The sequence below is a fragment of the Apostichopus japonicus genome, chromosome 2 (genome assembly GCF_037975245.1).
Source record: "Apostichopus japonicus isolate 1M-3 chromosome 2, ASM3797524v1, whole genome shotgun sequence".
In the NCBI taxonomy this organism is placed as follows: Eukaryota; Metazoa; Echinodermata; class Holothuroidea; order Aspidochirotida; family Stichopodidae; genus Apostichopus; species Apostichopus japonicus.
The window spans coordinates 4,125,851-4,150,811 of NC_092562.1; the positions used below are offsets into that span (position 1 = coordinate 4,125,851).

Sequence of the window (24,961 nt, forward strand, 5' to 3'; positions counted from 1 at the left end):
TAACTGTTGCATCTCCTATACCTTTATTTAACAACCACATGCAACTGCTTTACGCAGTTTTGTTTAGTTATGTATGATAAAGGTTATGATGCGATTCGATAGAAAAGTCCATAGGTACTGTAATTCATTGGTTTTAATAGTCATGAACTTATTCAATATTTTATAATAACGGAGTATGAATCACTGCAAGTTTTTTTTTGGCTCTGGGATTGCAATTGGTTGTGATAAATACTAATACGAACATGTCTGAGCTACAAAATATTGACAATCAAACTATACACATTGAATACTAACTCATTTACCCACGGTCTTAGTACAATGAATTGTTATCATATATATTGAGGAAGGCTCTGTCGATTTAATGAAACTTTTAACTGACAGATGCTTTAAAGACAAATATGTTAATTGGAATGGCGGGAAGTATGTCCATGTAGCACTTAACAATAACAATTATGTAAATTAAGATAACATTTAAACACAACCGGGAGCATTTCACATATAGCTTTAGTAAAGCTGCTAAGCCTACCGTATGTTATGTAGTATTTTAAATATTTGTTGTTACTCTTAACACATTTACTGTTACAATTACATGTTATGCGTCCGTCGTGCACCTAACACATTAGTAAGTGTCTGAAAGTATCAACAAATTAAATATTTACCTAACATAGTTTCATTCTATCAGAACTATTGGCCTGCCTAATATATGGCCACAATTCGATGGTAGTTTGTTAGTGACATTATAAGGTAAATGGCAAATGGAATTTCGTAAATTAAAAAGATATAATCCTGCATTTTTAAAACAATACTACATGTATAACTAAAGAAACAAACTGTACATGTTGAAGATAGACCAACCAACTAATTCTTACATCCTATAAATTGTATAGTTTCATATAAAGTTTAGACTACAGTTTCTCCTTTTAAACATTAAATTTATGTGCGGAAAAATTAATAACATCGCCTCGGATATGCGAGAGAGTGAAATATTAGTCTGTCATACCATTGTTCTCAACTTCATCAAACAACTCTTTGCATTCTGTGTCCCAACGAAACTTTCCACTGACAAATTTAATTCTCGGATTGAATATTACCTGACGATGAATACTCCAATAGAGTTATGACTAATTAATAAGTAATGAGTAACTTAAACAGAGTTTGCATAATTAACATCTACTGAATATTTAACGTCTCGTGTAATGTCTGATCGACACGGGAGAATCACGGAGCTGGCCTAGAGCCATAATCTCTATATAAAGTAACGTCAAATAGTTCAATAGTCTAAGTTGCTGGTCACGAGGGTTAACGCATGCGTAATGCTACAATGGATTTGCTATGGTATATATGTATATAAAAAATGATAAATTGTACATCCTGTGCAAAGAATGTTTGGTCCAATTTGAAAATAATATTGAGGTTGTCCCTCGTGGTATTGTCTGTCCATCATTTTTCCCCAATCATCCCTGCCGGAGGCCCTTTGGTAAGTTGTGACCCTCTGTTACACACCTTTAAACCTTCACTCGGCGGCTGACTCTGGCGTATCTTAACCTTTTGCGTTTATCAGCCTGATAAAATCCATTTGAATAAGTTGCTAGAATTCTCAGGTCAATTTAGCAATGGACAGAAACAATCGGGTCAGTTTCTCTTTCCCTCTCGGTTAAGCAGACTTGAAAAAAGTTTGAAATCCGTTCGATATCTCGTTGTTATATTTAATAACTTGTTGTCCGGGGGATTGTATTTTATTGTCACCTTGTGGCTTGATAGCCTATTTTTTTTTATTGCTTTGGTAACGGGAAAAAAGATATCCAGGTCCTAACAACAATCGAACATATCTATCCGCAACTATAAGAGCCTTGGCACGTAAATACCTATTTTACTTTGCCTGTCTGCGGTCTAATTCCTCTATCAAAAATACTTAAGTGCCACCTCTTGAATGATCCGTGGCTCCCCTCTCCCATCCCATCCCATCTAATCCCATCCCTTCCCTCTTGTCGGGATTGCAGTATACGTAAGCAGAAATCATGCTCATTCTCATGCATGACAACAAGACTTAATCCGTTTGAAGAATTGTATGTAACCTCTGACTAGTGCCGTGTGCAAACCACGATTAAAAATGGAGTAAATAAGTGGATTTATTGCAGAGTTAGAATATGATAGAAACCGGCAGATGATCCAGATTTGTTGACTAGTGTCAGTTGAGTCACAAAGCTTCACTTTCACGATGCTGTACGGAGTCCAGCATACGAAGGTTGTCATGACGACCAAAGCACCTAAGAGAACAATGAGAAGGAGGAAACTTTCAAGCTGACCATCTTTTCATCATCATTTTTTTCAGAGCACATCCAAAAATAATATCACCATTAAAGGCATAAGGTATGGAATGCGTCTAGGTGAAAAACGTTTCGTTCTTTCATCAACAGCGTCCTCTAATTTCATTGAGTTATTTAACAAAAGTGTACAGTGCCGTGAACAAAAGCATCTAGCGCATAGACCCAATACCACTGACGTCATTGGGTCATGTCTTTCATCACTTCAACAAATGTCTGAACCTAAAGGTCCGCATAAAGTCTATGGGCAACATGCGACAATACTCAACCATGTACGCAAGGGCAAAAAGAAAGTGCTTAACATCCACTTTACTTTACTTTTCCTTGCATACGTTGCGCTAATTTCAACATATCTAGCATTCTGACGAATTTTGCCGATATCTCAGCACGTTGCATCAAAGTTTACGGCACTGTAATGTTGTATTTTAATAGCGCGAATTTATTGTCTTTCATTTGTTAATCATTTATAACTTGATAATTTAGCGTAGCATTTTTATATTTGTAAGGCAATTTCAAACGTACCTGCAATAGCAACGAGTTTGTCGGCTCCTAAAAAGGACCTCAGTTTCATGTCTCTCTTTTGAACGATGCTTTTGCTTGTAAACCTTGACTTCTTGGTCGTCGTCAACCTCGACGGTTCTAGCATCGACCCAGCCCTTCGAAGAGTGTAGCAAATCTCTTTGTATTCTTTTTCATATTCGTCCCAATCTGAGATGTACAATCCTTGACGTTTGTCAACTGAACTTTGACTTGTGGGGGTGGCTCCATCCTCCTCAATCCGAACATCTTGGGAGGTTGATATTTCGATATTGTCTTGAATACCAAGATTGCGGTCTCGTCTTGTCAGTCTCCTTATGCTGCTTGTAACTCTTTGTCGAAAAGTGTTGATTTTCGCCTGTGATTTTCGAATCTCTAATGCAATGCTCGTGTAGCAGAAGATCATGAGCGGTATAACCAGTACGTAAGGAAAAAAGATGGCAAAATATGACAGACGACAATTTTCAGACCAGTCTTGACCACAGTGATGAAGGAAGTCGATGTATACGACTTCAGTTGTCCATCCCGTCGCAGACGGTACGGTTAAGATTACAGCAACAGCCCAAGATATTGCAATCATGACGTAGGAGTAAGTGATTGTGACGTTAAATCGATTTGATTGGACGACCAGAAGGTAACGATGGAGAGCAATGGAAATTATGGCGCCAAAACTTCCAAAGTAGCAGACGATTGAAACTGACACGTTAAGCTGCGGGTTAACGAAAAATAATACGCAAAATAGTTACATATATTTAGCAGCTAAACAAAAGGACTAGATAATGAAATTTGTTTTTTTTTTAAATTTCCAAATGATGAAAGACATGTCGAAGAATAGCAGCAACAACAAATACGAAGTTATACGAAATTACTTGCATGTCAGAATGGATTGGTGAACTATTTTGTAAAGGTGTGACTCGAAAAGCAATTTTTTGGAAAAATGTGCGCAATAAGGTCAGATTACTGTTTGGAATATTTCAATTTGAATTTGGAACTCCCAAATCTGCGTCGAGAACAGAGGAGGGAACTCAAGGAGAATATGTTTGTAAGGCTCTAGCTGTTACTTTATTGACACTGTTGTCTTGTAATGTCGTTGTTGGCTCTATAGTGCGTTATGATTTCAATATGTTTCTCTACAAAACCGAAATTTGCAATCAATATAATCAGCATGCACCAACGTACAGCAACAAAGAATTGATTTTTCTTCATGTGGTGTATAGTATTTTAATGTTCGACATACACATGCATGTGATAGTGATATATGCTTCTATATATTCAAGAGAAGTCATATACTTATGGCATATAGGCGGATACATGCTTGCCATATATAAGACATATATGTGACTTTAATAGGTGGGTGGAAGAGAGTAGGAATTTGAATGATAGAATGTCCAAAAGAGAAAGAAATGTGCAACAGAATGCAACAGATCGCAAACGAGGCAACTGTTAAGTCAATTCAGGTACACGGATGGCATGATAGTTCTGATGAGCATGTGTGCATGAACACAAATTTAAAGATACAAACAAAGTAAAAATGTAGCGATAAAGAGTGCTAATATTCTTTCAGATTTATATCTTCACTTACCGTAGGGTGTTTACATGCAGGAATCAATATTAAAGGGTTATGACCTAGCTAGTTGCGGAACCAGGATTTAAAAAAATGAAGGGATATGGACCTGCATGGACGACTGTTAAAGCGGTCCCTTTGTGAAGGGAGATGCAGGGTTCTCCCTCAGAACAAAAAGGTAATATTTTTAACATGCAAATGATACATACTGAAGCATATTTGTATTTTAATGAGGTTATCATTAGGTCTACACGCAAGGTTGTTCTTCATAAGTAATATAGGCTTTTTAGTGTATAGACACACACACACACACAAACATCCTATACTGAATCCGATCAACTAAATCTTTAATAATCCAATATGTCATACGAAACGACAACCGAAATATGAATCAATACGAAATATGAAATATGCATAATACAGATAGTCGTATTACCAGCTAGGCTACCACATCGATACAGTACATAGGTATACTGTACCTGTACATATTAACAAAACAATCCATGTGCGTACCAATACTTACTGGGGTCGTGTTCAAGTTTGCGGAGCAATATTGAAAGGTAAAGAAGATATGACTCACCGAGCAAGCCCACATATGTTGACTAAGAATCCATCCTCCTTTGAAATTAGCTATAAACGAGACCAGCATGGATCCGATTGACGTACCTAGATCGGCGACCGCTAAGTTGAGTATTAATATATTATGGCTATTTCGACGTAAACTTTCATTTCTTAAGATGACAATTATGACTGATAGATTGGCAACTATCGCAGTAACGATAATTGTCAGAAGTATTGTTGATTGTAAACAATTTAGCTTTGTATCCGGATCCATGTCACCAGTATCATTAGTTGTCAATAACGTGGTATTTTCCATAGCAACAGGTTTTATCCACGGTTATAAGAAATTATGAATCGTTCGACAGAGATTCACTGCGGTTAGCCTACAAAGTTGTATAAGCTAGTTTAAAGTTGTTTAAGCTGGTCACATGCACTTCTCACAAGATGATCGAATACTTGTATAAGGTCCATACACAACTTATACGAAATAAAAAATACAAGGATAGTGTATGCTACGTACACATGTGCCATAAACAGATTAGGCTCTAAGATTTACATGCATGTGTTGGTATAAACAGCTTAGTCCTCACGAAATACATGCATTGTCAGATATTGCAAACTCGATCTTCGGACATATAGGCCAATCGACAGGACATTACCACGATTGTAACTGGTAAAATATATATATTGGTTGCAATCTTGGATGTTGGCACACTAGATTGCAAAAGGTAAATGATATCCATAAGTGAAAGTTACATATTTCCCCTTTTCTATGCGTCTGTAAAACGCTCAAAGTTGTGGGTTTAGTGCATCAACCGTTAAATCGCTTCCTCTTATGTACGGTAAACTGGAAAGTGAAACTGCAGCACTGGCCTATGATATTATAAGGTGACGTATCTTTGAACATGGATAAAGGCGTCGTGATATACCGCCGAGCTATAAACATTTGAAGTTTTCAGACATAAATTCATGTAATAGTGTTTGTATTCCGTTGCTATATATAAGCTTCTGGGAGTTTTAACAGATCATAATAATAGTTTATTTAATAATAAGTTTCAGTTGTTCAAAGAAAACCGACTCCTTTGCTTTACTTTTTTTTTCTTTACGAGACGAACGATAACATAGGTATACCGTGTATGTAGTAATTAACATATAGAGCCGATAGTTTTATGTTGTTTTCAAATGTCGCAGCCCCATACAAAAGTTGGCCTCGAGTGGGTATCCACGACGAAATTTGTACGTACGGATATTTCTGTTTGACGGTGTTATATACTGTATAATTCATCACTCCAATGAAGGGTAGTGAAATGTGATACCGTACCTAAACTTCACACTTCTTGGCATGCAAGATATTCAATCACTGGAACCAATTAGTGCCATTAGAGCCAAATGATTTCCCCTCCCTTTTCCCGGACTACCCTTCTATGTGTGTTTTCGCTGTACAATAAACATTAATATGTTGGGCGTTTTGCAGTACATTACTTTCCCTTCCGTGTCGCTGATATCACCAAATCATTTGTTGATATCATCAAATCATTTGCAAACAAATGGTCGAATTGCTGATATCATCAAATGAATTGCTGATATCATCAAATAAGACATATCTCCATAGGCTATCAATTGGTGATATTATCAAATTATTTGCTGATATCATCAAATCATTTGTTGATATCATCAAAACATTTGCTGATATCACCAAATCAATTGCTGATATCACCAATTAATGAACGATATGTAGAATTACTGATATCAGCAATTCATTTGATGATATCACCAATTCAATTGCTGATATCATCAATTTATTTGATGGTATTATCAAATAATTGGTGATATCATCAAATATATGTTGATATCATCAATTATTTGATGATATCATCAAATAATTGGTGATATCAGCAAATGAATTGGTGATATCAGCAATTGAGTTGCAGATACCATCAAATAATTAGTGATATCATCAAATATATGTTGATATCACTAATATTTTCTGATATCATCAAATTGGTGATATCAGCAATTGAATTGATGATATCATCAAAAACAAAGTAAACACTCAAACGGCTTTCCATATGGTTGCATTGCGCAATACAGTCTTAGATATGTCTCATGCGTTCGAAAGTATATTACGTGTTGTTATAACAAGTCTTCTGCACCGTGTTGAGAAGAATGCAACGTTTCCATACAATTTTCTGTCTCTGCCTTCTTCTAAAATGGATTTTGATCTAGATGAACATCTCAGTAGCCTTCCTAAAAAACCGTACACGGACGGATGGAAAGAAGGCGAATGGGAAAATGTAAAGTAGTTGCGCACTATCACACCAAAAACACATTACTCATTAGGCTTATCCCATTCCTAGCTTAGGAGTTACGATGGATAACTTAGGCTAGTCTAGTCATATGCCTTGAAATTTTAGGCCTTCCAAGTTAGGCAACTGTTACGATCCAATTCGCGAGAATTAAAAAACTTTCAGCTACTCAATTTTATTCGAAATATTCTAGTTGGGAGCAAATTCAATGTGTCGATCTTTACCCTTTACGGTACGAGGTAGCAGTAGTAGTAGCCTAGAACTATAGTACTAGGCCTACTACTTAATAATACTATAGTATTACTAGCCTAGGCCTAGCCTAAAAGTATTACTAATAGTTCGATAATTGTAGTAACAGCTATGCTCTCATCCTAGTCAAAACAAGTTGTCTAGCCTTCTGGCTGCAGGCTAACATACACTTCTGTTGATATGCACCCAGTGTTGCGACCGATAGAATTTCACAAAAACAGGGAAAAAGGAAGTTAAAGTCAGCCAATGTTCCCAACACTACAGTACCGAGACACCAAATACTGTACTTATAAAGTAATTGCAGCAAGAAGTTTGTTGTACAGTTAGCTTAGGCCTATATTTACCAGTATTACATAGTCAATCATGAATATTAGCCTACAAAGGTGAATGTGAAAACCTAGCTCCCTACATTGGAAGGAGTGCATTTTTTTACATGACTTTGTTAGGTTGTTTCATGCAGTAAATGAACTGGCACTTTTCCAAAAATTCTTATATATGCAAAGTAGATAAAGACTAGGTAATGCAATCAACCTGGAATAAATTTTATATTACATTACAACCTGGATAATTTTTGCTAACAGAGCATGAAGTTTTTGTCACTTGTAAACAAACCTCTGCACTCAGAAGTAATCAATTTTTTTACACTGCTCCTGGGAGGCCTAAAGGGGTCTAAAATTGCCTCAATTTACCCATATTTTGCACCACATACTCTTCCATCCATGCTCTTCAATATACAAGTCACAAAAACCAGGTCCTGATTGATAACATATCAAAAAAGATGTTCTGCATTTTGGCACTTTTCCTTTTAAAGGAGAACATCTGGGCAGATTGATATATATATTCCAATAGGAGGTATGCCACCTGAACAACTCATGGTACCTCCAGTCCATGCTACTAAAATTATATCAAGAGCATGTCAAATTTTGTGGAATTAGATACGACTGATATATAACAGCACCCTCCTCTAGTTTTGTCCACATTGGGAGAGCCCCATTAAAATGCTTTCCCTGATGAATTAAACCATTGTTGAGTATGTGACATAATATCGAGATGGGAGCTAAGTTGACATTGCAGATTACTTTTCATTACAATTGCAACTTTGCAATGGACCAATAAATTGCTCCATATAGCTCCATTTATTTTAAGTACAAGTAAGTGCGAGTTACCTTATATCCTTTGTTGCTTTTGTAGGATTTTGATCAACATGCTTTGTTCATGACCAAAGAGCCTACGCAGGAGGAAATTGATGCTTCTCCCACACTCTCTGCTATTCAAGCCATCAAGTATGCAGAAAATGATCCAGAAGGTAGGATATTCTTGGAGCTATTCACTCAAGATTTGAATATTTTGCAATTTATGTATCTTATAAATTACTTGTGGGAGGAATAAAACTTCAATGACAAGTTGTTTGAATCTAAAACCAAGAACCATGCACTGGGCGAATGTTTGAAAGAGTTCGTCAGTTCAGGATTCCCAGAAGGATGGTTTTCTCCATCTGGACTGGTGAAATGTTAAAAATAACTGACAAGGCCCAGTAAATTACTTCAGATGGGAGTGAGTGGGTTATTTGATGACGTTACACACATGAGTGACATACAAAACATGAATCAAGAGACACTAGCAGAACATGAGAACATTGAAGCCAAAGAGAGAAACGGATAGGTGAAGGAATGAGAGATAAATTGCAAGAGGAAACTGCTGCTGTATACAGTCCTCTGAAATGATTTTTTCATTTTTCATAATCTACAATTGCTGAAAAGCTCAAACTTTTTTAGCAGAAAACATACAATTTGTAGGCCTTTGAGGTTCAATTCTACTGTACTCTTGATCATGCCACTGTACTCACTACTATCTCACTTTTGTACTCATTCCGAGGGGGGATTCTACTTTGTACTTGTACAAAAGCCCCGCTTGATGGTACTGAGGCTGAATGAAAACTTCCTAACTCAGGTTTATGTCACCAACTCACTTTGTCAACATGTGAACAACAAAGACTATCACAAAATTTGCAAAAAAAAACATGAACAGTAGATATTCCATATAACTATTTAATATATGCTAACAGGTAGGGATGCACCGGATCCAAATTTTTGGATCCGGCCGGAACCGGATTTTGCCGGATAGTACATGAAATCCGGCCAGATAAAATTTCATTACACAAAACAAAATCATTAATAAGAAGTAGAAGTATGAAACAAGGAGCAAATCTTAGGTGAGGTATACGCATAGTATAAAGAAGGTGAAATTAAGACCCCATTTTTGAGATGAAATATGACTTGAAGTGGTGTAATCAACATTCTTTATTAAAATAACTACAATATAATTGTTGAGAAGCTTGATACAGTATGTAAATTTGTTTGCTGGAAAAATACTGCATACTACCTATGAAGTTTGTTTTAAAACGGGAAGCTACATTTCACAAATCTCATACTTTATATGTTAAACCTAATTTTTCCTTACTTTGAATGTTTTTATTAATTTTTGGAAATAGTTTACATTGATTTAAGTTAATACCAACACCTTTATAAGGAATAATTCAGGCCAGATTTTGAAAAAGATCCGGCCAGATTTTGATAAATATCCGGCCGGAACCGGAACCGGATAATTGCCCACTATCCGGCCAGATAGTCCGGCCGGACCGGATATCCGGTGCATCCCTACCAACAGATACTTTCAAGACTTTCAAGCATTATGAAAAGTTTTAGCTTACTTTATCAAATGTCTTTGTGGCATTAAATTTACATGTGTGATTGGAGATCAACAGAGCTGTGTTCTAGTGAATGGCATTTAGTTAATCAATCAATTCTCTTTTGCCTCAGTTGTGATTGGTTGGTTAAGATTCTTGTGTTGTAAATTTTTCACTTTAGAATTAGCTCTAGAGCACAAAGAAGATGGCAACTATCAGTTTAAGAAGAAAATGTACAGGTTGGCAGTCAAGGCCTACACGGAAGGTATCAAACAAAAATGTGAAAACACTGACTTGAATGCTGTGCTGTACACAAATCGAGCAGCGGCTCACTTCCACCTCGGTAAGGTATTATTTTATCATGTTGTGCGATAGTGAGATGAGGTTGTGAAATCTAATTTGACTGTCACAGAATTATTTGCAAACTTAAAGATTACTGAATTTTATTCTCAAATTCTTTCTGTTGTCACTTTTCAAAACTCAAGGGAGGTCACCACAGGTCAAAGTAATAAACTCTTGTGAGTGTAATACCCCCCCCCCTCCCCAACCCCCGTAAAGTAAAATATATATAAATAAATAAATCTTGGATAAACTTTGTACTTGGTATGTAGATTTGCTTAAAGACAGGAAATTCTTTGGGTTTCTGACTTTCTGTTAAAGTCAGTGATCAGAGTACAAAATCCGTGTAAGAAGTTCCTGATGAGTGCAAGAACCTTACTGATCACATGAATTCATTAGTAGGCAAAACCTGAAACTTTTTCTGCAGCCCAACAATAAAATGTCTTTATGTGAAAATGTGGCAAGGAATCACTACTTAGCCGTTTGGCTTTAATACCTGTTCACTTTGCAATAATCACTACAGGCTTAATGACTTTAATGACTGTGTGTATTTTGTGTGTATAAGTGAGTGGAATCAATAAACTATTAGGGTATTAAACTCACAAGTTTGTTATTAAGTAAGGGTTTTAGACTGCAAGTTGTATATCTACATTCATGCAGCAATTTAAGTTATTAATTTGTAACTTTTATCTGAACTTCTTAAAGTCCTAGTGTAATATTCCTTCATGACATGATGACAATACAGTACTTAGATAATTCTGCATGAGAACTGTGGCCAAAAGTTTACACACTCCATCGTGCTTGGTGTATTCTCTTGTTCCGATATTACTGTACTCTCATGTTTAAATTTACACAGTGTGAATCTCTGTTTTAGTTTGTTTCACACAAGTTTTCTTTTCATGTAACACAATTCCTTAAAAATCAGGTAAAAGTCTCTATAACTATTAAATTTCAAAGATTGACTCCTTCCCACCATCTCTCCCCCTAGAAAACTTTTTATCGTCTTTCAACGACGCCAAGCGAGCCCTTAGATTCAAGCCAGACCATATGAAGGCCATCTTTAGATGTGTGGATTGCTGTCTGAAAATGAGAAATTACGCGGAGGCGCTCCAACACTGTGACTCTGGTTTACAGGTGAGTGTGCAACAGAACACAGTTAATACACCTTATAGTGATGGGCAAGTTACGCAACAAACAATTAACATTTCTCCTCATTTGCTTACCCTTGAACCAACCCCCCCCCACCTCCATCCCAAATCCCATACCTCCAGCTAAAACCCAAACAACTCATACACAGCACAACAAGTACAGCTAGACCTAGAGCTAAATAGTGGGACTGTTTTTGCACCCAAAAGTTTAGTATTGATTAATTGATTCTACAAACATTCATACCAACAACTGGACTTCAGACTGTGGTGAAAACTGTGGTAGTCCTAAAATCTTACAAAAATCTAGAGCAGCAACTGGACTAGGAATCTCTGGTGAGAGATACCGAAACTATGATTATAAAAAACAAATTATAGTATACTCCTTTCCTCATTCTTGGTGTGATTTGCAATATTTAAGCACAATTATTGAGTTCAACATGCAGTGTATGTGGTCTCACTCAAATTCGCTGCGATTCGACCCAAGGCCACGGAAAACCTAAGTTGGCTGTACGACCCACTGACAGAATAGTGTGACACTTTACCAAGAATGCATCAACTGATGTGAGGGACTATTTATCATTTCTTTTGACCTTTGAGCATTTACTGACTATGCCAAACGCAGCTTCAATGTAAATGTTTCACAGCATGTTAACAGTATATTAATAGTCTATACTGTACTTCCCATTGTGTTCCATTGCGGCTAGACCGTACATATCTCGCGACGCGTGCACGCTATCTATAGCCCTTTAATTTCCCATTGTTTTTCCTCTGTCTACAGATAGTGCCCAACGAGAAATCTCTATTGGAGAAACGTGCCACTGCAGTTAAGCAAAAGGTAAGTTTATATTGTGTAACAGTAGAGTTTAAAGGGATATTTCAGTGGCAGAAACTGATTGTTAAGCAAAACTTGTTGTAGATTTTCTGCGACACTATATTGAAAGGGGAACCACATCCTGACAACACATTGTGTTGTGTGAAGATTTGAAAGTTTTCAGGTAAATTGTCACAAAGTGGAAAACATTGTATTGAGTGGTATATATCTCTAGAGGTAAATCGGCAGGTATATCTGATTCTGAAAGAAAAAGTCAGTAATGTCAACAAAACCTCTGTGCAGTTTTGTTTTCGTTTCTGGTTTAATTTTCCTTGTCTCTTGCAAATTCTGGCATTGATTCCAAGTGAGTGACCTCTTGGAAGTGTCATTGAAACTTGAACAAGGATACCTTCAATGTACAACTTTTATGATCCCTTTGTAAAAACGAAAGCGTCTGATTTGTCTACAGTCGTGAAGCTTGCACAAGAAGAAAAAAAAAAAATGTGTATCTTGCAATCCATGCATTGTCCAAAAGTCATATATATCTGAATTCAAGCAGTAAAGTATGTCAGATCATAGCTGTATTGCAGCACAATGTGCTAAATTTAAAACTTGTAAATGGAGTTTTCAATTTATGTTCCTTCAAAGGGGGTGAAGAGGTGACTGTGCACTGGAAATGATTCTAGAATTTTTTTTTTTGTAACCATGCCATAAACATTTCTTCCTATCCTTTGCCTGAGATAATGTTAACCATATATCATCACACCCCCCACCCCCCTTTCTCACCTTCACCCCTCCACTTATGTGAAATTAACAATACTAGGAAAGGAGGAAAGAAGTACATCTTAGTGGTTGCCATTTATGGTAAAGACAGTCCATATGGAAGGAAGGTTATTATATAAGTAATAATATATAATTATATAATTAAAATATTGAAGCTCTGAATATGACCTGTTTCGAAAGGAGGATGCTGAGGGGGGCTGCAGGCAGGCTGCATAGGAGAATCCTTTGTGCTCTGCAGTTAAACATAATAGACACTGCAGTTGCAGACAATAGGCATTGTTACCGGGTCTATTGTTTATATTTGATTCATTCTTGCCGAGCAGCATCTTGCAGATGCTGCAGCTTTTCGTTTTAGACACATTTACCTATCAAAGTTAAAAGAAGTTAGGTTTGTGTCTTCCGTTAATCTTGCCTTTTGCAAAAGAAAGGGGACTCTTTTAGCCTGGGGTGGGCAACCTACAGCCCGCGGGCCACATGTGGCCCGCCAGTGATTTTTTTGCATCCTGTGAGATGTCTCAAGAAAAAAAGAGAAAAAATCATTTTATGTTTTACATCATCACAAAACTCGAGCTAGCTGTTAGAATTTATCGGCACTAATGATGTTGTCTGGTAGGCCTATTATCCCCATTAATTATCAACTGAACTGTATTGACATTATGTTTTTGTGAATACAGATTAAGTACACACACCTATTGCTTGAAAGTTCTCGGAATCAAAGGTTGAAATCAACAGTAGGTCGTTGGTTAGGTGCTGCCCAGTCAATTTTTCAATCCTTATATCTGGCCCATTCATTCAATAAGGTTGCCCACCTCTGCTTTAAGCCATCTTTTGCATGCTTTTCACGCGTGTGTTAAAATGCTTTATGTCATTCCTTCATCACTTCCTGGCCTGACTTTATAGGACTAATATTTCACTTAGGGCACAAAACATTTGACGTATAAATCTCTCCTCTATTAAAAACCATTCCGCGTGGATTCCCAACGTTTTTATGAAAGTGCCTCAGAAACACATCTTGAATGTCGCTGTAAATGCGTCTTTGTATTACTACCGTGATCCATTTTTGCAGGAGCTTAATATTCACAAGGTTTCTATGGCCCCCCGGTCATTTAGTGTGATTTTCTTTGGTTTTCATCTCGTTTTCTAGAAAGCTCAAGAAAGGGACGCAAGGAAGGGAAAGCTGGAAGCAAAAAAAGTCAAAGCTAAACAGGAGAAGCTTTTGCAGGCCATCAAGGTAAGATGAAAATAATTTGCAACATTGGCCAAATTTATTGGGAGCTTCCAGTAGAAAGTTTCATTTGTATCACTCCTGCTCAAGAAGTACTGTTGTTTTAAAGATATCAGATCAAAAGTTTCATGACCACATGACACACCTAATCTGCATATTAACATACATGCTCTGTGTCACGCTGATACAGTCTATTGAGGATAGTCAAAGCATACCGAAGGCTGTTTTACTGCACCCAATATATATGGTAGCGATGTCATGGAGAGAACTATTTTATGGTTAATAACATGGGTAATTAAACAAGTGAATTAATGATATATTCATAATAAAACAAAGCAATCACAACAATGCCCTGAGAGTTTCGACAAACTTTCATAAAAATTTCTCCTTAAACTTTCATTCAATTTCTTAATTCTCTTTTACTTTCTCGATTCAGGATAGAAACGTTCAACTCCGAAAGACTGCAACGGGTGAAGACAATCAAACCTCTGTGCATCCCAAGAAACCGACATCCTACGAAGATCTCGTGAAGTGCCTGCGGCTAGACGTCATGTCAGAGTTCAACGTCACGCTCAACGAATCCGGAGCCCTGCAGTGGCCGGTCCGTTTCCTTTACCCGGAACACAATCAGTCGGACGTCATATCAGCTTTTGAAGAGAACACAAGGTAATTAATAAACATTGAGCAACCCAATTAGTCAGTGTCTTCATCTTGTCGGTCAGAATGTTTGAAATCGACTCTGGATACCTTAGATCTGATTGGTTGTGACCCAATCTCTGTTGCCCTGAACATTCGTTGACTTGCATCATGCAGTGTGGTACTTACGAGGGGATTAATCGATGGACGGGGAATATTGAAACCCCGCTCCGTATAAAGGTAGAGGTAGTGCCAGAAGTGGCTCTCATAAACACAGACTGTTCGAAAGAATGTTCTTGTACATCATGATAAGAAAAAATCAAAGCAAATTTATTTCAAGTTTTACAAGCTCATTTGCAGGAGTGTCTGAGTACCTCCGAATTCTCTCATACTCAGTGTAAGGACATTTCCTTTAATCCTTCAAGGTTTCTCGTTGATAGAAGAAGTGTCAAAAAAAATGTCTCTTCCCCAAACACTCTCGGATTGACGTCGTGGCAGAAAGGGGTCACGCATCATGAGAGAAGAATCGCAGTACATTAAGTAGAGTTATCTTTTTCTTCATGCAGATTCATAGATCACTTTGTGGAGATGTTCAAGCCAGGCGATGAGATTCCGTGGGACAAGGATGGAACCTATACGCTGGATAACATAGAGGTAAGAGAAAACAATACATTCTCGCATGGGAGACAATAGCATAATTCCTATGGGCTCGAACTGTGCTGAGCCTGGAGTTGAAACGCCCGGGAAGTGTCTTTTCCGACGATCTAGGAGAAAATTGTGGGACGCTCCGCGCAAACCGATGGTGGCGCTCCGCTTAGATAGTATCGAGTGGTGTGTTACACCTACATGACCTACTGATTCCCCCGCTCCCTTGTAGACATTTCTGCGGAAGCCCTTGCTTGGACCTCCTGATAGGGGGCCCCTTCGGGCCATGGAGCTGGGGGCCCCAGGCTCATCCTTACGCCACTGATCGGAGAAGATTAAAAATGGTTTTAAATTGTTCTTGGTATGATGTGTAGTTGTAAACCAGAGATATCTAAAAATTAGTTTGTGTTTGGTAAACGTCAGCATAAACGTGTGCTGCATGTAAAGACCAAACATTTAGAGCACAGCATGATAAATCAAACAGTTGTCACTTCCATGGTTAAGTTAGTGTCAGTCCAAACAAGGAGAGGCTATCAAAGGTGCATGGACTCATGAAATTTAACTGCTTTTACTCTTTCCAAAATAAGTTATTCAATTTACCCTCTCCTTGACAACATGAAGAGAGATGCAATGCAATTCTGCACCGTATCAGTAAATGTTGCAATGTTAGTAGTAAATCCTTTTTTAAACTGTTTTTAAAGGTTCTTAACATTGCTTTTTACAGGGTATATCAATGGAAACATGTTTTTAGGACAACCGAGTTGTGATTCCAGCAGTCGGTTGAAGAGGTCAATCTCGATGAAGTTGACAATCCTCTGTCAAAGATTAGTTTTGAAAGCCCCATTTACTAACTTGTTATAAACCTTTTCACATTTATGACATACAGGGATAGTAACCTATCGTTCATTGTGGTTTAATAACATAGAAACATTTCTGAAGTGTCTTCGTTTCGATTGGCCCTTATGAGCGTAACTGATATCGGACTGATATCGTGTCGAAAAGTTTTAGGTTATCCAAAAATGGTTCCTCTTTCCGAGGTATGCTATGGAAGTTGATTACTGACAGGGATAATTTGGCAAAGGGACAGAGTTACAGACAAGCAACAACATCTAATAAAAGTGTTATTTTCTTTTACTCACATATTAATGCAACTATGAACAGTTTTCTTCCACGGTGTATGTAATAATACAAGAGGTAAAATGAAGTTCAATATCGTCCCTTGATATTTCTAGCCTTTCCGGTTCTCTGTTTTGACTGCGACTTATGAAAGTAAGAGTATTTTACTCTTTCAAGAAGTTTCAAGTGTTTGCTCAATTGATCAGCACGTTAGACCTTTTGGGTGGACTTGGCTCTTCATATTATGATACGATGGTTGTTAATAGAGTGGAACTATGTCAACATTGCTTTTGGTTTCGATGATAATCTTAACCTTTGCACTCATGATGGTGTGTGCGTGTGTGCATTTGTGACTGTGTTTGGAACGCCCAGCTTGTAAACACGATATCTGAAGAAGGGAAGGTCGGGCCAATTTCATACTTGGTGTGTAGAAGTTCCACATTGAGTACAAGAAGCCTATTGTTTTGGGTGGAGGTCAAAGGTCATTTGGGGTCATCAGAGGTCAAATTGTGAAAACCTTGTAAACATGATATTGCAAGAAGGAAACCTTGGACAGATCTCATATTTGGTTTGTAGATGTACCATATCAAATTGATGCTTCTGGTGGAGGTCAAAGGTCATTTGAAGTCATTTACTTCACTCTCTTCTCACCTGTCTCTCTACACCTTCCTAAACATAATATCGCAAGGGAAGCTTGCATAGATTGCATAATTTGGTATGTAATTGTACCACATTGAGTACAAGAAGCCTTATGTTGTGGGTGAGGTCAATGGTTGTTTGAGTTCACCAGGGGTCAACTCGTGAAAACCATGTTTTACACAATATTTCAACCAGGACAGATGTCATATTTAGTTTGTTGATGTATCACATTTGGTACAAGAAGTGTGTTGTTGAGGTCAATGGTAATTTCAGGACCGTCTGTGTCAATGTGAATATATTGCTTGTCACATCACCCTATTTTTCACTGTATTATTAAGACCAAGTATGTTGTATGCCCTCACTATACATTATTTCAGACTCATGTTACATCGTCGAAACCACAATGCATTTTTGCATTCTGGTGAAGTTTATATAGGCGTGCATGATAAAAGAAATGGGGTTTTTTCCTCTCTGTCAAAAGATATTCACACGGTTCTGAAGAGCTGGTATCTCGTAGAATGACTACAGAATTGAAAATAGATCTTTTGAAGAAACAGAAAGTATTGTCTGGAATGGGAATCTGATATGTTTTAGTTCTGTCAACTGGCCAATTATTTTTTTATTACTATTTCAAAAGTTGTTTCTGACTTCTCTGTCAGTTTTCTCTTTATGACTTACTGACATTTGTGCCTGTAAAAAGAAAGATGAGGGGGGGGGGGGGCAAATTTCAGTTTGTATGCATCACTGTCACTAAACTTGTTTACAGTGAAATGGATGATCCTTGGTTACATGGTGTGCAGAATATCATTACTTCTAATCCTTCGACTAACCTTGTCCACTTCCAACCCACCTATTCAACGCCGCCCTTCCAACACCTCCCTCTCCCAACAAAGACAAGGTTTGAACCCGTTCCAACCAAAAAAATGTCTCTCTCTCTCTTCCGAATTTTTTTTGATATGGAATAAGAACCTGTGATAGTTATATTATGCCACGTTTTTAATAAACGATGCACATATCTACTGGAAGGGCCCACTGTCAATCCACAAACAATTGAGCACACCCGAAAATATCATTTGGTATTTTTTGTAGCAAAAATGATATAAATGCAAATCGGGCCAATTACTACACAAATGGAATGTTGTGTAGTAGTTTTGTGCACACCGAAACATCGTTATTTCAATAGTATTTCAACCAAAATTCAAATATCTCCAGACCACAAGACAAACTGTGAACAAAAATCAATTAAATACCCACCGCATATACACAAAGGTGCTCGTTTTATCATCATTGATGCTGTATAAATGGATGCAAACTTCAAAGGCTATCAAAATGTGGTAGCATATTTTGTATGTAGCATTCTGGGCAGGTTGTTATTGACATTTATATGGGTATCAGTTGAAAGACAATAATGTATTATTGTCTTTTCTTCTTTTGTTTTCAGGTTTACTTTGAAGAATATGACAAAGGCCGACTAGTTACGTTCAACTCGGAAAATACGCTACAAGAAGTTTTAAGCGACCAAAGGTAAGAGAGCTGTAAGGTCGGTTTTTATACGAAGTAGAAAAAGTTTCTGGGATGAAGGTGAGATCACTAAGAGACTATAGAGTGATGTTTGGGCTGTGAGTCAGTTTCTGGGATGATGGTGAGTTTCTCTCTAAAGACTTGTGAGTGATGTTTGGGCTGTGACCGCTGTATTTTGAATACAAATTCAGTTGAAAGGATTCAAAAGTCATAAATTGGCTGGGCTTCATATGAAAATGTGTCTATATTTTTTTTAGGTTTGCATTGTGACGTTATTGACATGTACAGACGGTCTAAAAGTACATTTTCCCAAACAGTAATTAAAAACATTTCTTTTTATTCAGCATTTTAGAAAGTCATAAAAAGCCTCATCGAAAGTGTCGTTAACACTTCACTAAAGCTAACAGTAGAAGGCAGTATCAACTAATGTAATGATGAATAACTATCATGAACTGTAAGAGGACAATAGATGATTTTCAAGAGTATGTCATAGCATCTAAGTGACGTTAAAAACTTTCTGTATCGATCAACTCATGTGATGAATGTGGGGGAAGTGCAGTTATTCATCAGAATTAAAAGTGTATTTCCACTAAATGTTTTTTTTGTTTTTTTTTTTCTGTTGAGGAAATGGCTTGTAAGTCCTCTAGTACTATAGGCTGTTTTGTTTTGTGTGTGTTTTAGCTTTTTTATTTATTCTGGCATTTTTAATCTATCTATCAATGTCTGTTTCCAGTGTTCTTGTATTAAACATATACTAGCAAATGTGGACAGTAATGACCTAAAAGTTTGTAATTTTTCGTTTCCCCAACCGACGGGAACTGATTCTCTGGCCCGTGGCGGCGAATCCAGAATTTCTCGAAAGCGGGTAACTGCGCGGAAGCGAGTCAGTATGGTTGAAGAAATTGCTATGTAAACTGCACTGTGTTTTTGAAAGCGTGGTTTAAATATAAGGAATTCAAACGGGTTGAAGCTTGCCAAAAGTGTGCCAATTTATTTATCTTTGTTTTAATAAAAAAACTATTTTTGTAGCTAACTTTAGGTACCAATTTAATGTCAGAAGGTGGGGGGGGGGGGTGCTTTTGTTATTAGTCTCCTTGCCTTATATTATCAGTGTTCACATGAAGAAGATTTTTATTTTATAGCCATGTCTCCAGTACACACAGAGTACACTAGGGGGTGGCGTTTATGTTTGTTAATAAACAATTGAAAAATCTGGTAAGGGAATATTTGTTAAAAACCTAAACACATTTCCGGATGCACTGTTAATTTTATAGAAAAGGTATTAAACATGTAGGAGATCATACAAGTAGACAGAGTGACATGGACATGAGAATACTCTCCCAAAGTTTAGAACCCTACAAGGGAATTTATCTACAAGGCTAGGTTAGGAAAAGATGTGTGTTTGTGTGAATTCGCTACAGGACTGGAAAGGGTATTATGCCATCTATCACGATATTTTATGTCATCTCATGATCTCGTTTCAGGTGTCACGTCTACCACGGTCAGCCTAACTTCATCGTACTTTCAAGAGCATCAGATTTCCGCGACGATTATTTGCATCAATATGGACAGAAATAACCACTCGAAGACAACAGCATTGGGAAGTGCTGAAGGGTAAGACAAAAGAAATTGAATATTGACTTTGCGTGTTATTGGAATTGGAAGTCAACACTCTGAAATTTTATTTAAAAGATATATATGAAGGTAAGAAACTTTAGCTACTCTGTTGGATATTAATGTAAGCCAGCCTGCAGGAACTCATTCAATCTCCTGGCAAGTATGATGAGAGGAGGAGGTCCAGGGTTTAAGTGGTTGGGGGAAAGGGTAGGGTAGGGGGAAACAGTGGCGGAGCTAGGGGTATTGGTCAGGAGGGGAGAGAAAGGTCTGTAGGGGCGCTTTTGACACTAAGCGGAGCGCCACCACAGGTTGGCGTGGGGCATAAAGAATATTTTTGCGTAAATATACTCCCTAGATCGCCAGAAATGACCCTTTCCGGGCCTGGCTAATTTGCAGATGAAGAATAAATAGGTGTCGCCACTTTGTCAGAAAAATAAACCAACAAAATATGACAAATGTCAATAGGTATATGAGAGCGCAATGAAAAAGTCAATAATCGCGAATAAGTAAAAAGTGGTAAAAAGCTGAAAAGGGCGCCAGCAGTCCATTTGAGTCTGTCAGGGGGGGGCATCCGCCCCCCCTGACTGTATGGATGCTCTGCCACTGGGGTAAAGGGGTTTACACAGCACTTGGGGGGTAGGCATCCAGTGGAGATGGGAATACTGGATGAAGAATAATGTATTTGTAGTTTTGTAATATGCTAAGGAAAAATGAAACTGCCAAATGGTCGAAGGGACATACCTCCCTCCGACCTTTCTTAGACACCACTGACCCCTGTTGACAAAAAAATGCTGCTTACTGTGTTGAAGTGCCTTCGATCAAGTTTGTAGCTAACTTTTAAAAGGTAAAACAAAACAACTGCATTACGTTACTTTGTCAGTTTCAGTCCCCCTCTCCCCTTTGGCGGTTAAATTTTGGTTTTCAATATAGCAGCTCTTCCAAGTAAATATTTAGGCATGAGCACACACTATGGTACTGTTGCCATGCCCTGTTTTATTAATGTTATACAGATGCTCACTTAGTCTTACAACTGTCTTTTGGCTAGGTCGAAAGAATGTCAGCCATTAGCCAAGGTTTAAAACACCTAAGTATGAACTGAATTTGTAAAGCTTTATTGCGTACAATTACAAAGAATAGGGCTAAAGTCATTTCATAAATTAATGCAAACCTCCGGCTGATTGTACTAACGATAATTAGTTGATACAATTTGTACCAGGCCAATCTGCTAGGTCTGTTCAGTGGAAGTCTAAGTGTGTGACCATCCTTCTGTTTGTTCGTCTTTCCGTCAGTCCTTGTCGCTCTGTGTACTTAATGACCCCACAAAAGAATGATTAACTACGTGCAGCCATTTATCGAATCACAATAAGTTCAAGTTGCTTTCACCCTCAGTCACTCATCATCAGCCATTGTAACAGGAAACAGCGAGGGTTAATCGTTGAAAAACCAGAACGAAACAAAAAGAGAAAGATCATTAGCAAGTTTACTACTGTTTTGCCAAATGACGCTATTGATCACTGCGTTTATCTCCAGCTGTTTCGTGGATCATTTCGAGCGGATAGCTAATTGAGAGTGTTTTATATTGCTTTAATCAAATAACAGAACAGAAAATATGTAAACATTTTCAGATCTCTCACTTGGCCTGAAAAATATGTATAATTAGCTACATCCTCTAGGTTGAAAATGCTCTGAACTTTTCCAAGATAATGCAGTTATTCCTCTTGTGTCCACCCCATTCTTCCCCACCCCTTCCCCTAACCCCCCTTCCCCACCTGTTCTTCCCTCCATTTTGAACCATAATTTGCTGCAATGTTGCTGATCTTGAATAGTTTTGTTGTCATCAATAAACAATCTATCTCTCTCAGTAAGTAGTTTTACTTTAATTTTTGACAGGCTCTCTCCGGTGGCTGGTCGGGATATAAACTTCAGTTGAAGGTAGTTTCTGTGAACTTTTTGTAAAGTCCAGTGCCTCCTCGAGCCTGATCGTGAGAGTTCAGGAAGGTCATGAAGAGACGGTATAACTAGATCCAGAGGGACTTCGCCAGGTCTAGCCATGATGATCGTTGTAAAAACAAATAAAATAAACAACGATATTGCATATTGGTCTAGTGTTGTACATTAGGAATCCTGCCTTCAGCCTGCAGGTGATTAGCAATGAATTTACGGATGTTCCCCCGTTGAATGGGCGACCAGTTCACAGGTCAACAATCCATAATACAAGACCAGATGTCAAACCTCGCTATCCAACTGTGGTGGGTGATATCAGCATTAGATATATGTTGAAGAGTGAAATTGGTTGAAACTAAAATACTAGGGAGGGAAGGGTAGGGTAGGGGAGAGTCAGTCTTGCATAGACTTAGTTAGCTACTTTGTGTTCTACTTTGTGTTCAGACAATTAGTCCTTGATTAAGTATGAAATAAGGCTGATTGGGTACCATCCACAGGAAGAGCTGTCAGCTTGAACTTACTGTAGGTCTTTAACATTTCAAGCACTGCTGTCTAGTTGGGGATTATAAATAAACTCGTTTTTTTTGTCAAATCAAGGATTGCAAGATGTTTGGAAATGTTTTGTTTTGACATCATCACAGGGCAAAGGAGGAAAATGCAATCATCTCTGGTTGTTTAAAACAGAACCCCAACAAATCTCTTTCGAATATTCTGTCTTTAACCGTATTGGGATTTCCCTCTGTACCATGCTGTTTATGCCAATGTAACGTTTAGATTTATGAGTATTCTTTGTTTCCATTCAGGTGTCCTGTTCTCAGCCAGTAATATCTGTACAATGAGATAAAGAATATAATACTTTTTTTATGGGCATCCATACATAACTTAAATGCAAAGTCAATCATTTATTTATATAATTAATGAAATAAATGATGAAACATTTATTTTGGATTTGGTCATTTTCTTTAAGAGGGTGGTTAGGGATGGATGAAAATTTTTTGAAAAGGAGCAACGGCCAATGGGAAGAATTCACGTTTCCTGAGCTTGCCCTCTGTGAAACCTCCTGGGGTGAAACAGTTAATTTAAAAAAGTACAATGTTACTATGATCAAAGTTAATCAAAACTATAGTATGAAATATTTCCCGAAAGGGAAAGAGGGCGGTATTGAAGAAATTGTCATGCATGGACTCCGGATGTGTGACGTGATTAATTCACATTGGCCTCGGTTTTGAGAACAACGTTTCTGTATGTTGCCGGTTTTAAACGAATCTAACCGTAATACTATTTACAGGCTTTGCGATCTGCTTTTATCCGTTGCCGACTTTACAAGCCTCTGTCTCCTTTACAATTTTGCAAGGTCGGTAAGAGTGACTCCATATTTCACCCTTTCAGGAAACAAAAAAAAAACTTCTACCCCTTCCCCATGGGTCCAGGGACATACTGAAAACTGGTACAGATAGGCCCACTGAGCAAAAAGGCCCGAATCGAAATAATTCAACAAGTATCATTAAATGAGCATCGATTGCTTATTCATAGCACTTTTCTAATGACTTTCTGTAGCAAGTTATTCATCCACGGAAAGAAAACGATCTTTATCTACCCCGCAGGTCATATAATGTACACCTGCACACAAATAATTGGCGCGTGAAGATAGATATCAACCGAACACCTAGCTTAGGAGCTTTCCGGGGAATCTGGGCCCTAGTATTTTAATTGTATGTCTGGCCTAAGGCCCTGCCCTGTTATATCATTAGGCAGGTTAGCAACAACAGCTATTAACACAACCTTGCGTTTAGAAATCATTATAGACCTAATTTGTATTAGGTCTTCACCAAAACACAATTGCACAGTATTTTCTTGTCGAGGACCCCAAGACACCTAGTCAACCCCAACGTCATCCTTCTCCTTTTTAAAAAAAATCCTGGCCTTTTAAGTAAGTTTTCAAGATCGCTGATAACACCGCAACAACACTATCAGGCGCGTATCCAGGGGGGGGGGCGTTGGGGGCCCGCGCCCCCCGGGTAAGAAAAAGAGGAGAGCAAAAAAGAGAAGAAAAAGGGAAAAAAGAGGGGAAAAAGAGGAGGAGGAGGAAGGAAGGGAAAAGAAAAAGGAGGAGGGAGTAGAAGAAAAACGCCAAGACACCGGGAAGAGAAAGACGAACAGTGACATAATTACAGAGCTGATCCCTATTATATACACAGGGTATGCCAGTGACGGATCGACGATGTCGGAAGGGGCGTGCGCCTCACCCTACCCCTTTCACCGACAACTCCATTTTTAGCTCATACCAGCATGCTGGTGTGAGCTATTGTT

General features: G+C 37.9%; 2 protein-coding genes across 4 annotated transcripts in view; one reads left to right on the top strand and one right to left on the bottom strand.

The window, feature by feature from the left end:
- Positions 1-117: 117 nt before the first annotated feature.
- Positions 118-5,826, bottom strand: LOC139974799 (5-hydroxytryptamine receptor 1A-like). The gene is made up of 3 exons (XM_071982231.1): positions 5,006-5,826; positions 2,847-3,570; positions 118-2,267 (listed from the first exon to the last, which is right to left on the bottom strand). Exons 1-3 carry the CDS (start codon positions 5,300-5,302, stop codon positions 2,029-2,031), a joined length of 1,260 nt encoding a protein of 419 aa, XP_071838332.1. The 5' UTR covers positions 5,303-5,826; the 3' UTR covers positions 118-2,028.
- Positions 5,827-7,084: 1,258 nt separating this feature from the next.
- The window catches only part of LOC139974834 (tetratricopeptide repeat protein 4-like), a 41,244-nt gene continuing 23,367 nt past the window's right edge, over positions 7,085-24,961 (top strand). The window contains exons 1-11 of one of the 3 annotated variants that reach the window (XM_071982300.1): positions 7,085-7,280; positions 8,733-8,847; positions 10,409-10,570; positions 11,555-11,700; positions 12,493-12,549; positions 14,453-14,539; positions 14,970-15,199; positions 15,736-15,823; positions 19,011-19,093; positions 20,575-20,704; positions 22,598-23,590. In XM_071982300.1, coding sequence (XP_071838401.1) covers positions 7,086-7,280; positions 8,733-8,847; positions 10,409-10,570; positions 11,555-11,700; positions 12,493-12,549; positions 14,453-14,539; positions 14,970-15,199; positions 15,736-15,823; positions 19,011-19,093; positions 20,575-20,668 — 1,257 coding nt within the window. In that variant the 5' untranslated portion in view covers position 7,085 and the 3' untranslated portion in view covers positions 20,669-20,704; positions 22,598-23,590. Of the gene's footprint in view, positions 7,281-7,352; positions 7,525-8,732; positions 8,848-10,408; positions 10,571-11,554; positions 11,701-12,492; positions 12,550-14,452; positions 14,540-14,969; positions 15,200-15,735; positions 15,824-19,010; positions 19,094-20,574; positions 20,705-22,597; positions 23,591-24,961 lie in introns of those variants that run through there. The other 2 variants (XM_071982318.1, XM_071982310.1) reach the window with 2 other exon arrangements.

Excerpts from the sequence above, each read along its gene's own strand:
- LOC139974799 (XM_071982231.1), bottom strand. The coding sequence starts at position 5,302 with ATGGAAAATACCACGTTATTGACAACTAATGATACTGGTGACATGGAT. Across the intron at positions 3,571-5,005 it reads AACATATGTGGGCTTGCTCG|CTTAACGTGTCAGTTTCAAT; the intron begins GTGAGTCATATC and ends GTTAACCCGCAG. Across the intron at positions 2,268-2,846 it reads CAAACTCGTTGCTATTGCAG|GTGCTTTGGTCGTCATGACA; the intron begins GTACGTTTGAAA and ends TTGTTCTCTTAG.